Source organism: Schistocerca piceifrons, chromosome 2 (genome assembly GCF_021461385.2).
Source record: "Schistocerca piceifrons isolate TAMUIC-IGC-003096 chromosome 2, iqSchPice1.1, whole genome shotgun sequence".
Taxonomy (NCBI): Eukaryota; Metazoa; Arthropoda; class Insecta; order Orthoptera; family Acrididae; genus Schistocerca; species Schistocerca piceifrons.
This window is the reverse complement of record NC_060139.1, coordinates 21108725-21123519: the sequence shown is the minus strand read 5'-3', so window position 1 is coordinate 21123519 and position 14795 is coordinate 21108725. Positions and strand designations below refer to the sequence as shown.

General features: G+C 40.7%; 1 protein-coding gene across 3 annotated transcripts in view; it reads left to right on the top strand.

Moving 5' to 3' along the window:
• LOC124775813 (E3 ubiquitin-protein ligase RBBP6) overlaps positions 1-14795 on the top strand; it is a 421473-nt gene that overhangs the window by 39553 nt on the left and 367125 nt on the right. For all 3 annotated transcript variants that reach the window (XM_047250645.1, XM_047250646.1, XM_047250643.1), the window contains exon 2: positions 5710-5933. In XM_047250645.1, the coding sequence (XP_047106601.1) occupies positions 5768-5933 (166 nt within the window). In that variant the 5' untranslated portion in view covers positions 5710-5767. The remainder of the gene's footprint in view (positions 1-5709; positions 5934-14795) is intronic.

Sequence of the window (14795 nt, the reverse complement as noted above, 5' to 3'; positions counted from 1 at the left end):
AGTATGTACTGCAACCTACATCCTTCTGAATCTGCTGGCTGTGTTCATTTCTTAGTCTCCCTCTAAGATTTTTTACCCCCCCCCCCCCCCCTCCCCCACTTCCCTCCAGTACTAAATTCGTGATCCCATCATGTCTCAGAACATGTCCTATCAACCGATCACTTCTTTTGATCAAATAGAGCCACAAAATTGTTGTCCTCCTAGTGATATTCAGTACATCCCCATTAATTACACGTTTGACCCATATAATCTTCAGCATTCTTCTATAGCACCACATTTCAAAAGCTTCTATTCTCTTCTCGTCTAAACTGTTCGTCATATTTTGCTTCCATATATGGCTACATTCCATACAAATACTTTCAGTAAAGACTCGCAGACACTTAAATCTATGCTTGATGTTAACAAATTTCTCTTCTTCAGAAATGCTTTCCTTGCCACTGCCAGAATACCTTTTGTATCCTCTCTACTTCATCCATTATCAGTTATTTTGCTGCCCAAATCGCTAAACTCATCTACTACTTAAAGTGTCTCATTTCCTAATCAGATTCCATCATCATCATCATCATCTGATTTAATTTGTCTACATTCCATTATCCTCATTTTGCTTTTGTTGATTTTCATCGTTTACCCTCCTTTCAAGACCCTGTCCATTCTGTTCAACTGTTCTTCCAAATCCATTGCTCTCTCTTGAGAGAATTATAATGTCATTGTCAAATTTATTTCTTCTCGCTGGACTTTTAACACCTACTACAAAATTCTCTTACTTTCTTTACTGCTTGCTCAGTGTACAGATTGAATAACATCGTAGATAGGCTACATCCCTGTCTCACTCCCTCCTCAACTACTACTTCAGTTTCATGCCTGTCGACTCTTATAACTCCTTCCGGTTTCTGTACAAGTTGTAAATAGCTTTCACTCCCTGTATTTTATTCCAGCTGCCCTTAGAATTTCAGACAATGTTTCAGTCAACATTATTAAAAGCTTTCTCTAAGTTTACAAATGCTGTAAACATAGGTTGGTTGGTTGGTTTAGGGGAGACCAGACAGCGTGGTCATCGGTCTCATCGGATTAGGGAAGGATGGGGAAGGAAGTCGGCCGTGCCCTTTCAGAGGAACCATCCCGGCATTTGCCTGGACTGATTTAGGGAAATCACGGAAAACCTAAATCAGGATGGCCGGACGCGGGATTGAACCGTCGTCCTCCCGAATGCGAGTCCAGTGTCTAACCACTGCGCCACCTCGCTCGGTGTAAACATAGGTTTGCATTCCCTTAATCTATATTCTGTGAGGAGTTGCATGGTCAGTATTGCCTTGTGTGTTCCTATATTTGTGCGGAACCCAAACTGATCTTTCTCCAGGCCGGCTTCTATCAGTTTTTCTATTGTTGTGTAAAGAATTCATGTTAATATTTCACAACCATGACGTATTAAACTAATAGTTCAGTAAGATTCCCACTTGTCAGCACCCCCTTTTTTGGAATTGGGATTATTATATTCTTTTTGAAAAGTGAGGGTATTTCACCTCTTTCATACATCTTGCTTATGAGGTGAAGAGTTTTGTCATGGCTGGCTCTTCCAAGCCTGTCAGTTGTTCTAACGGAATGTAGTCTACTCTCAGGGCCTTGTTTCGAATTAGATCTTTCAGTGCTCTGTAAAATTCATCTCCCAATATTCTGTCTCTCATTTCAGCTTCATCTACATCCTCTTCCATTTCTATAATACTGCCCTCAAGGGCACTTGCCTTATGTTGGCCCTCTATGTACTCCTTCCACCTTCCAGCTTGCCCTTCTTCGCTTAGGACTGGTTTTCCATCTGAACTCTTGATATTCGTACAGGTGATTCTCTTCTCGTCAAAGGCATCTTATTTTCATATTAGAAGTAAAACTTGTCAAAAAAGTACCACATAACAGCAATTAATAATCAAACAAACACTGTCTGGATCACAACTTTGTTGCTCACACAGCATTGACAAACTGGACTTTGCAGCGCCACATCTGAAGATGATCTACAGTGTTGATTGAAACTGGTTGTCAGAGAATAAAAACTTGTGATCCAGATGGTGTTTATTTTGCTAAATTGCTAAAGGTTAATTTTTTAATGGTTTAAAGAAGTCCATTGGCTGTTTTTGGCAAGTCATTTCAGTCATTTTCTTCTATGCGTACTGTTTTATTGTCACCTGGTGCAACAGCTGAATGTGGTTTGATTCCCTTGTCTCTTCATCTATGTAATTGTGTTGTTTATATTGTGTTGTTTATATTGTGTATATTATTCAGTATTTCATGGGTGTTGGGAACATCTTCTATACTCATTAAATCTCCTCTTTTTCATATTCATCTCTGACTGCTTTAGCACTCACTTTGTTGACTATGTTGCAGTGTTAACCTGTGATGTACAGGGTGATTATAATTAAACTTTGAAACCACTGTGGAAATAACACCACTGGTCAGAATGACATCAAATTGCAACGAAATATTATCGGAGAATGGGGAAAACGTATGGAAGAAGAAAAATAAAGAGTTACAAAATGTAGCAGTAGATGCCGCTGTAAGCTTCATGATTTAATAGTGGTCGACTAAAAATGGCAAATGAATTGTATAACAATGCCTAAGGTTTGACATTAAACAAACTGCACTACTCAGACTGCGTGGGTGTACAGGTGTGATACTGTTAGTTACGTAAGCCCAACCACCACGGCAAGGTAATATCACATTGGATGCGAAAAATTGGTTTTCAATTGTCCTGACGCCATAAACTGCATAAAAAGCATCACTCACATCAGTTGTTAATGTCCTGAGGCCAAAAACCGCATAAAAAGCATCAATCACATCGGCTTTTAATTGTCCCGACGCAAAAACTGCATACAAAGCATCAATAAAAATCAAATCGGATTATTAATTTCTGTGTAAGTGGTGCAAAACATGTTCAATATGCAGTCCACCTTTTCCTGCAACAAGTTGAAATCGAGAAACAGCATGTTCAATAACTGACCGAAGTGTTTCCAGGGTAACGTTCAGAATGTGTTGCGCAATGCACGCCTTCAATGCAGCTGAGTTTGCAGTCGGAACACTGAACATAACATCTTTCAGATAGCCCACAGCCAGAAGTCACACAGATAAAGATCACGTGATCGGGACGGCCAGGCTGTAGGGTAATGATGGCTGATAATTGCAGCATTTTCGAAATGGCACTTCAGCAGCTGCTTAATTGGATTTGCAATGGGCGGAGGTGTGCCATCTTGCATAAAAATGATGCCATCCACACATCCATGCTGTTGGAGAGCTGGAATGTCGTGGTTGCGCAAAAGACACTCGTAGCGCTTACCAGTGGCGGTACGGGTAACAGATCCTGAAGCAGCTGTCTCTTTGAGAAAATATGGCCCTATGACAAATGATGCCGTAAACCCGCACCACACAGTGATCTTTTGAGGATGCAGTGATACTGGTTGATTTGTGTGTGGATTTTCCGTGGCGCACATTCGACAGTTCTGTGTATTGACATACCCTATCAGATTGAAGTGGGCTTCATCTGTCCACAAAATCTTCCACGGCCAATCATTATCCACATCCATGCTAGCAAGATATTCTAAAGCAAAGGTTTCTCTTGCTGGCAGATCAATGGGGAGCAACTCGTGCACATCGGTAATTTTGAATGGATAGCAAAGAAGGATGTTTCGTAGGATTTTACGCACCGTGCTCACGGGTATGACCAATGTTCGGGCAATTCTCCGTGCACTACACGTTTGCACACCGCCACTCGTCTCCTCCTTTGCTGTGGCCACTGCTTTCACTAACATTGAATCAATTCATTTCCTCCCTCTGCCAGGTTGCACACCAGTAGAACCTGTCTTTTTGAGTTTCTGAATCTTTTCTCCAGACCCACGTTGGTCATCAGACCAACACTTTTTTCAAACCCTTCAATATGCGGAACCTCTGCAGAGTGACTTGTGCACAGTCATCATTCTTGTAGCACAGCTTTACAAGCAGAGCGCGATCATGCATCGAGACAGTCATAGTGAACATTGCAGACATGAAAGGAGTAAAAGCCTTGTACCCGTCATGTGTATACCAACTTCAATGGGTCATGTGCATGACAGGTGTTTTCATGTATGTATTCTGACACATACAGCACCATCTATTCATCAATTTTCGCACAATTTTTTTTCTTCTGCCATACGTTTCCCCGTTCTCCGATAATATTTCGCTGCAATTTGACATGATTCTGACCAGTGCTGTTATTTCTACAGTGTTTTGAAAGTTTAACATTAATTATAATCACCCTGTGTATTCAGATTTCTGCCAAGCGACACACCTGATATAGTGATAAGAACACAAACCTGAGGTTGACTTCAGTTACTCGCGTCTCTTTTGGTTATTGTTTTCAGGGCATGAAGGTTGCAGGGATAAGTAAGATGACAGAAGAGCTTCATTGAGATAGTAATAAGATTTTTACAGTGCATTTTACCTGAACCTGCAGTATATTGATCTTTTACTGTATTAGGTTTTAGTTTTTTGCAGAATTTCTGGCTTATTGTTTTTTAATCCAATGAACAGCCAGCCATTTTTGCTTTGTGGATTGTTGTATATCTTTCATTATTTCGTTTCTCTCTGTGATCGAAAGTTTCACAGCTGATACACAAATTGCATCTTTGCTTGTTAATTACACTGTTGTTGACGTGTTCTCTTTGTGGCAGTGGGACCCTACAGAGTGACCTTGTTGTGAAACCCTTCCTTGTTGTAAGGAGGTAACTTGAAGTCCCATTACTATTTTATCAACTGTTTATTCTCACAGTTGCCTGTGTTATAAATACATTAGATTCTTAAAAATAACTCTGGTATTGGGGTTAGACGTGTAAATGTTAAATTTGTAAACCTTTGACCACCATATGGTACACCATTGCAAATGTGAAAATGGAACAATTTTTTTGTTCCTAAAAGTGTAGTTTTCTTAACCCAGTGTTCGTTTGTGGCATTATTAAAAGAAATGTTATAGAAATGTAACAGCCTTGAATCCAAGAAGCATGGTTGTTTGGTTGGAATTAGAGAGATATTCTTGCAATACTTAGCATACTTAGATAAAGAAATCAAGTCGCTTCTGATTCAGGTTCTACATCGAACTGTATGTTGTCTGCCAACTAGCTGAGTGAGCCAGTTTTCAGGTCAGAGGAAATCAAGGATGTATGACCTTTTAATAGGACCATGCCTCATAAAACACTATCCCTTTCAGCTAAACTTCAAGTTGATGTGACTTTGTTTTAATAGATATTAATTTCAGAATTGCTAAAAATTGGTGCATACTGCCTGTTAGGACTCAATTAATGCCAGTTTTTTAAAATTTGATCGTTGCATGAATTTTGGCTCTCTTGAACTCTCCGTGACTGTGGATTGCAGTTAAAGTATTATTTGAGTTGATTAAGGCACAGATAATGAAATGCAAGTGGTTTCAGTTGAGCATTTCATGATTTAGATGTTTACTTAGTAACTCCCAGAGCATCAGATGCACACTGCAGTTGGTTGTTGTCAGTAGAAATCAGAAGAGAAAAATGTTTTATATTCAACTTTGTCAATGATATGATCTGTCTTCTTTTTGTTGTATAAAATTAGATTTTGCATTTTTGTTGCCAGTTTGGTATGTTATTATTTAATTATTTAACTTCATTGTTTTATGTTCCTCACATTCATAGCACTTAAGTGATACTTTTTTTTTCTTTTCAGAAACTTTTTTTGTTGTTAGAAGTGACACGTAGGCTATTGTTGATGATATGAAGATATCATGTCTGTTCACTATAAATTTAAATCTGCCCTTGAGTATGATACCGTCACATTTGATGGCCTTCATATCTCAGTACGAGACTTAAAAAAGGCAATTCTTCACCAGAAGAGAATTGGGAAAAACACAGATTTTGACTTGCAGATCACAAATGCTCAAACGAAAGAGGGTAAGTTCAACAATGGCATCTACTTGAGAAGTGCAGTGTGTACTAATTTTTGTTTAAGTTTCTTTTTTTGTCAGGCTGTTTTGAGATACTCAGTATCCTTTGTGGAGGTCCTTACCAGATCAGCTTGTAATGTGTGAGAGCACCTTCTTTTTGTGGCAGATGTTGTTTCCTTCATTATTTCAGTTATGCTATTTAGAAATTCGACTATACATTCAGAGTTAAACTTTGTGTGTCGTCACTTTTTAATGAAGACCTTGAACTCTACAGGTGAATGGTGTTCTCATTGTTTGTCAGAGAAAAATAAGTAAAATAATGGAAACACCAGGCTGTAATATCAGCAACATAAGGAAAAGGCACATTGGTACTTACTGTAAAGATGGCATGATAAGCTGCTGATAGGTGCAACGAAAAGACACTGCCACATTAGCTTTCGACCACAACCTTCATGAAAAGGAAAAAGGCATACATTGATTCACATAAGCATGTATACATCTCACGCACATGTGGCTGCTGTTTCTGGCAGTTCAGACTGTAATACAGCTGTCATGTAGAATGTAAGCAGTAATCTGGAGGGGGCAAAGAAGGGGAAGGGATAGCAGTATATGGGTTGTGGGAATGAAGAACGCTGTTTGGCAGAGCGTGCAAGGATTAGACTGCCAGTAAGTGCAACTTTGGGAGGCTATGGGCCAAGCAGATAGGGGGGGGGGGGGGGGGAGGCAACAAACGAAAGGAGTGGATAAGGGGAAAGAGGGGCAGATGCATTGGCAGTAGGTGGCACATAAAGAGGATGAGAGACAAGAAGAGGGAGGAGTGATGATACATGTTATCGTGTGTTTAAAGCAACTAAACTACTGGGTGATCAATCCCGCCAAGGATCCAGATGGCCTGGATTGTAAAGCAGCCATTGAAATCAAGCATGTTTTGTTAAACTGTATGTTGTGCCACAAGGTGGTCTGTTTTTCTCTCGGCCACAGTTTGGCGGTGGCCCTTCATACTGGTCGACAGCTGGTTGGTAGTCATACCAATATAAAACATAATCTCCAATTCCTGCTTAAAGCCTTAAGCCTACCACAGAACCTCTCCCCTGAATCCATTCCCTCCTCACGCCTATGATGCACTGCACACCCACCTTCTACATGCTCCTCAAAATTCACAAACCCAGCAGTCCTGAATGACACATTGTGGCTGGTTATAGTGCTACTACTAAAGAATTTTGGCCCCTGTTGACAGGTACCTCCAACCAGTTGCCCGTAATCTACCCTCCCACGTCAAAGATATCAACCTCTTCTTTCACTGTCTCTCCACAATCCTCACCTCTCTACCTCCTGGATTCTTACTCGTCAGTGTTGACATCACCTCCCTATACACCAACATTTCTCTTGCATATGGTCTTACCCCCCATGAACCATGGACCTTGCCGTTGGTGGGGAGGCTTGCGTGCCTCAGCGATACAGATAGCCGTACCGTAGGTGCAACCACAACGGAGGGGTATCTGTTGAGAGGCCAGACAAATGTGTGGTTCCTGAAGAGGGGCAGCAGCCTTTTCAGTAGTTGCAAGGGCAACAGTCTGGAAGATTGACTGATCTGGCCTTGTAACAATAACCAAAACGGCCTTGCTGTGCTGGTACTGCGAACGGCTGAAAGCAAGGGGAAACTGCAGCCGTAATTTTTCCCGAGGGCATGAAGCTTTACTGTATGGTTACATGATGATGGCGTCCTCTTGGGTAAAATATTCCGGAGGTAAAATAGTCCCCCATTCGGATCTCCGGGCGGGGACTACTCAAGAGGATGTCGTTATCAGGAGAAAGAAAACTGGCGTTCTACGGATCGGAGCGTGGAATGTCAGATCCCTTAATCGGGCAGGTAGGTTAGAAAATTTAAAAAGGGAAATGGATAGGTTGAAGTTAGATATAGTGGGAATTAGTGAAGTTCGGTGGCAGGAGGAACAAGACTTCTGGTCAGGTGACTACAGGGTTATAAACACAAAATCAAATAGGGGTAATGCAGGAGTAGGTTTAATAATGAATAGGAAAATAGGAATGCGGGTAAGCTACTACAAACAGCATAGTGCACGCATTATTGTGGCCAAGATAGACACGAAGCCCACGCCTACTACAGTAGTACAAGTTTATATGCCAACTAGCTCTGCAGATGACGAAGAAATTGAAGAAATGTATGATGAAATAAAAGAAATTATTCAGATTGTGAAGGGAGACGAAAATTTAATAGTCATGGGTGACTGGAATTCGAGTGTAGGAAAAGGGAGAGAAGGAAACATAGTAGGTGAATATGGATTGGGGGACAGAAATGAAAGAGGAAGCCGCCTGGTAGAATTTTGTACAGAGCACAACATAATCATAACTAACACTTGGTTTAAGAATCATGAAAGAAGGTTGTATACATGGAAGAACCCTGGAGATACTAAAAGGTATCAGATAGATTATATAATGGTAAGACAGAGATTTAAGAACCAGGTTTTAAATTGTAAGACATTTCCAGGGGCAGATGTGGACTCTGACCACATCTATTGGTTATGACCTGTAGATTAAAACTGAAGAAACTGCAAAAAGGTGGGAATTTAAGGAGATGGGACCTGGATAAACTAAAAGAACCAGAGGTTGTACAGAGATTCAAGGAGAGCATAAGGGAGCACTTGAGAGGAATGGGGGAAATAAATACAGTAGAAGAAGAATGGGTAGCTTTGAGGGATGAAGTAGTGAAGGCAGCAGAGGATCAAGTAGGTAAAAAGACGAGGGCTAGTAGAAATCCTTGGGTAACAGAAGAAATATTGAATTTAATTGATGAAAGGAGAAAATATAAAAATGCAGTAAGTGAAACAGGCAAAAAGGAATACAAACGTCTCAAAAATGAGATCGACAGGAAGTGCAAAATGGCTAAGCAGGGATGGCTAGAGGACAAATGTAAGGATGTAGAGGCCTATCTCACTAGGGGTAAGATAGATACCGCCTACAGGAAAATTAAAGAGACCTTTGGAGATAAGAGAATGACTTGTATGAATATCAAGGGCTCAGATGGAAACCCAGTTCTAAGCAAAGAAGGGAAAGCAGAAAGGTGGAAGGAGTATATAGAGGGTCTATACAAGGGCGATGTACTTGAGGACAATATTATGGAAATGGAAGAGGATGTAGATGAAGATGAAATGGGAGATATGATACTGCGTGAAGAGTTTGACAGAGCACTGAAAGACCTGAGTCGAAACAAGGCCCCCGGAGTAGACAATATTCCATTGGAACTACTGACGGCCGTGGGAGAGCCAGTCCTGACAAAACTCTACCATCTGGTGAGCAAGATGTATGAGACAGGCGAAATACCCTCAGACTTCAAGAAGAATATAATAATTCCAATCCCAAAGAAAGCAGGTGTTGACAGATGTGAAAATTACCGAACTATCAGCTTAATAAGTCACAGCTGCAAAATACTAACACGAATTCTTTACAGACGAATGGAAAAACTAGTAGAAGCCAACCTCGGGGAAGATCAGTTTGGATTCCGTAGAAACACTGGAACACGTGAGGCAATACTGACCTTACGACTTATCTTAGAAGAAAGATTAAGGAAAGGCAAACCTACGTTTCTAGCATTTGTAGACTTAGAGAAAGCTTTTGACAATGTTGACTGGAATACTCTCTTTCAAATTCTAAAGGTGGCAGGGGTAAAATACAGGGAGAGAAAGGCTATTTACAATTTGTACAGAAACCAGATGGCAGTTATAAGAGTCGAGGGACATGAAAGGGAAGCAGTGGTTGAGAAGGGAGTAAGACAGGGTTGTAGCCTCTCCCCGATGTTGTTCAATCTGTATATTGAGCAAGCAGTAAAGGAAACAAAAGAAAAATTCGGAGTAGGTATTAAAATTCATGGAGAAGAAATAAAAACTTTGAGGTTCGCCGATGACATTGTAATTCTGTCAGAGACAGCAAAGGACTTGGAAGAGCAGTTGAATGGAATGGACAGTGTCTTGAAAGGAGGATGTAAGATGAACATCAACAAAAGCAAAACAAGGATAATGGAATGTAGTCTAATTAAGTCGGGTGATGCTGAGGGAATTAGATTAGGAAATGAGGCACTTAAAGTAGTAAAGGAGTTTTGCTATTTGGGGAGCAAAATAACTGATGATGGTCGAAGTAGAGAGGATATAAAATGTAGGCTGGCAATGGCAAGGAAAGCGTTTCTGAAGAAGAGAAATTTGTTAACATCGAGTATAGATTTAAGTGTCAGGAAGTCATTTCTGAAAGTATTCGTATGGAGTGTAGCCATGTATGGAAGTGAAACATGGACGATAAATAGTTTGGACAAGAAGAGACTAGAAGCTTTCGAAATTTGGTGCTACAGAAGAATGCTGAAGATTAGATGGGTAGATCACATAACTAATGAGGAAGTATTGAATAGGATTGGGGAGAAGAGAAGTTTGTGGCACAACTTGACCAGAAGAAGGGATCGGTTGGTAGGACATGTTCTGAGGCATCAAGGGATCACCAATTTAGTATTGGAGGGCAGCGTGGAGGGTAAAAATCGTAGAGGGAGACCAAGAGATGAATACACTAAGCAGATTCAGAAGGATGTAGGTTGCAGTAGGTACTGAGAGATGAAAAAGCTTGCACAGGATAGAGTAGCATGGAGAGCTGCATCAAACCAGTCTCAGGACTGAAGACCACAACAACAACAACATGGTCTTACTACTATTGAACACTACATTTCCCAGTGTCTTTCAGACTCCAAACCCACTACCTCATTCCTCATATACCTTACTAACTTCATCCTAAGTCATAAGTAATTCTCCTTTGAAGGGGATGTGTACAAATAGATCCCAGCACAGCCATGGGCACCCACATGGCACCCCCCTATACCAACCTATTCTAGGGCTATCTAGAGGAGACATTCATAGCCTCCCAGAAGACCAAACCACTAGTTTGGTTCATTGATGGTCTCTTCTTGATCTAGAGTCAGGTCGAAGACACCCAATCTTCATTTCTACATAACCTCACCACCTTCTCTCCCATCCACTTCACCCGGCCCTCCACAACCCAGTGGGCACCCTCCTAAACGATGACCTCCTCCTCTCTGATGATTTCATCCACACCTCTGTCCACATTAAACCCACTAACTACCAACAGTACTTGCATTTCGACAGCTGTCATCACTTCCAGAAAATAAATAAATCTCTCACACACAGCATAGTCACCCAGGAACGCCGTATCTGCAGTTACAAGAACTTCCTTGCATGGTTTGCTGAAGGTCTTACCAAGGCCTTTACAGAAAGGCACTATCCCCCAGACCTAGTCTGCAAACAGATCTCATGCCATTTCACCTCACACCCCCAATCCTCCGACCATCCCCAAGAATCAACCACAATGGAGTGCCCCCTTCATTACCAAATATCACCCGAACTGGAACAACTGGACCACATCCTTCACCAGTTCTTTGATTATCTATCATCATGCACTGAAATAAGGGACATACTTCCCAAGATGCTTTCCACTCCTCCTAAAGTGGTTTTCCGTCACCCATCCAACCTCCACAACATCCTAGTCAATCCCTGTCCCACTCCCAATCCCAACTCCAACCCTTTGCCACAGGGGTCATATCCCTATTGAAGACCCAGGTGCAAGACCTGCCTAATTCACCCATCCAGCAATTCCTATTCCAGTCCTATCATAGGCTTATCCTATCCCATCAGAGGTCGGGCCACCTCTAAAAGCAGCCATGTGATACACCGGCTCTGCTGCTGTCATTCCACAGCTTTTTATATTGGTCTGACTGCCAGCCAGCTGTCCAAGAGGATGAAGGGCCTCCACCAAGCTGTGACAAAGAGCAAAGTAGACCATCCTGTGGCACAATGTGCAGCTGAACAGGACATGCCTGATTTCAATGGTTGCTTCACTGCCTGAGCCATCTGGGTCCTCCCCTCCACCACCAGCTTTTCTGAACTGCACAGGTGGTAGCTATCCTTGCAACACATTCTCTACTCCTGAAATTATAGTGGCCTCAACCTACAGCAACATCATGTCACCATGTCCTCTACCCAACAGTTCCCACCCCCTCTGCACTGTCACCCCCTCCCTCTTCTCATCTCCCACCCTCATTGTTTACCGCCCTCTGCCAATACACCCACTCATGTTTACCTTTCCCCACTCCTCACCTTTTTCACTTCCCCCTTGCCTCCCCCCTCCATCCGCATCTCCCTGCCGACAGCCTCTCAACGTTGTCTGTTGGCAATCCAGCCCTTGCACTCTCTGCCAAACATCACTCTTCTGTCCTGCAACCCACACACTGCTATCCCTTCCCCTTCCACACTCCCTCTAGATTGCTGCTTCCATTCTACATGAAGCTGCATTCCGGTCCAAGCTGCCGGAGATGGTAGTCGTATGTATGTGAGGTGTGTGCTCACGTGTGTGTGTGTGTGTGTGTGTGTGTGTGTGTGTGTGTGTGTGTGTGTGCGCGTGCGTGCGTGCGTGCGTGTGTTTCCTTTTGTAATGGAAGCTGTGGTTGAAAGCTAACGTTTAAGTGTCTTTTTGTAGTGCCTAAATGTAATGTAACATGTCACCTGTACGGTTAACAGCAATCGGCATTTTCCTTATATTGTTAAAACATAAATAAAATTCATTATGGTATATACATCCAAATCAGTTTGTGTGTTGTAATTGTTGAGAGTGAAACAGGAAAAGCAGAGTTAAAGTGAAACATTTTTGGGCAGTCTAATTAGTTAAGAAATTGGGCTCTAGTTAAGAATAGGATCAGTGCTGGCCAGGACATTGTTTGTACTGCGCATGAATTGTCAGAGCATCACTTCAGCACTATCAGTGGGGGTGAAGATGTGGTTTTAGATAACAATCAAGGTACAGTTAAACAAGCTTGGAGTTTTTAGCTCAGAAATCAGAATGTTCTTTTATTAATCAGACTTTGTTCTTTTTCTCTGAAATTTCTTTGAGCTTGCAGCCTGAGGATGTGGTGGTGTTCATGAGAACTTGCTTCAAATACTTCCATCAGAGTAAGTCTTTTATGGTTTTGCAGTAGCTGCTGAATGTTACTGACAACCATATTTTTGACTAGATTGTACCCTTGCATTGTGATTAAGATTATGGAGCAAGAGTTCAGATATGTCAGTTATCATGTGTTTCTCTTGTTGTCTATTTAAAATTAGCTGTTTACATACTCCCTTGCATTCCCAAAATGTCTTGGTCAGTTCTGCCTAGAATCTCATGCAAGACATGAGAAGCATTGATGTCCCAATTCTTAGGTTTTTACCAATGACATGGTGAATTGCAGTTCTGGATCCATTGCAGGAAACAGCTAATATTTTGGAATGAAATAGATTGGAAAGAGAACTAGTTAGCAGCCCGAAATGAAATAAAAACAGTTACTCAGTTGATGGACCAACAATATAAGAACAGCTAAAAGGAGCTTCAGTAACTGACAAACACACAGATATAAATGAAAACAGTCATAAATAAATAGGCTAACAACTCTTATGCCATGTGGGAATGTTTCACAAAAAGTTTATATTTATTTATATGCTAAAACTACAGTGCATAAGGCAAAAACAGCAATGTGATTCTGAGGGTGCCGTAATGTGGAACTGAGGGCACAGTTGGGTTAGAAATTGTGGTATTAAGTGGCTGCTTGGAAGTAATGGTGGTGGATGGAAAATTATGAACATAGGGTACATGCAACATTAGAGATATCAAGGTAAAGTGTATAAGAACCATTATATGAGCAAGGGGAGAAAATGGTAAAGGTACACATAGGTGAGAAAAAGTGTTAACAGTAATAAATGCTGTAATGAGTGCAGGAGAGCCCTAGTTAGAAAACTGAGACTAATTTGTAGGAATGGTATCTCTCCTACTCCCCCTCAAGCCCACTTCTTTGCAGTAATTCTAGATGCCTTTTGGGAAGTGGTTCTACATTACAAATCATAAAATTGTATTAATTAGAATCATTACTTTTGTTTAATATGAAATTGGAAATAGAATGTTAATACAGTGCTGGTTTTATCCAATTATGACTTAGAATTCCATATTGCTTGTATACTTATCTTTAATATTTTGTTTTTGTGTATTAGTCCTAGTAATATTTCAGTAAAACACATTCACAAAACAGCAATTTCTTGTTTAATGTGAATGACACATCACACTGAGATGCACTAAAAATAAATAAATAAAAAACTGCATTTTGCATGTTCATCTAATTTTTTGCGTCCAGTTTCTTACTAGATAAAATAATTCGTTGCATTTTTTAACATTTGCGGAGTCATACCTCATTTTACAGACACAGTAGTTGTACATTTCTTGTTCTTGTTCTTCGGAAGCTGATTATTATTATGTTGCCTGCTGAGTGTAAAAGCGTGCGAAGATCATTTTCTGGAAAATGAGATTTCTAGTCTCATTTCTTTATGTGATTAGTGTTCATAAATATATTTTGGTCTGAATTAATTAGGTATAGATTAGTAATGCTAATGAAAGTAAGTTTTGCTTCACAGCAGCAGATCATAATTTTATGTGATTGAGGTGAGGTACTTTGATGTGAACTGGTGTGTTGTATAAAAATTCGTAGAGTATTCATTCATGTAGAAGGGTAGAAAACTTCAGAGAGCATTTATTCATGTAAAAGTCCACATTAAATTGCTTATTGAATCATACTACACCTTCAGAGATTAATACAGCATATACTGTCCTACTTGTGATGATGGGCTCAAAATCAAACTGAACTCTTAAGACAGTGTACGGTTTATGTGTTCTAAATAAGTTTAATAATTTCATCAGAGTTATGTGGTCTAAGTGATTAATGTGCCTACCCGACAGAAAATATAAAAATAAAGTACTTATGTAGAACATTCACCTTTCTTGT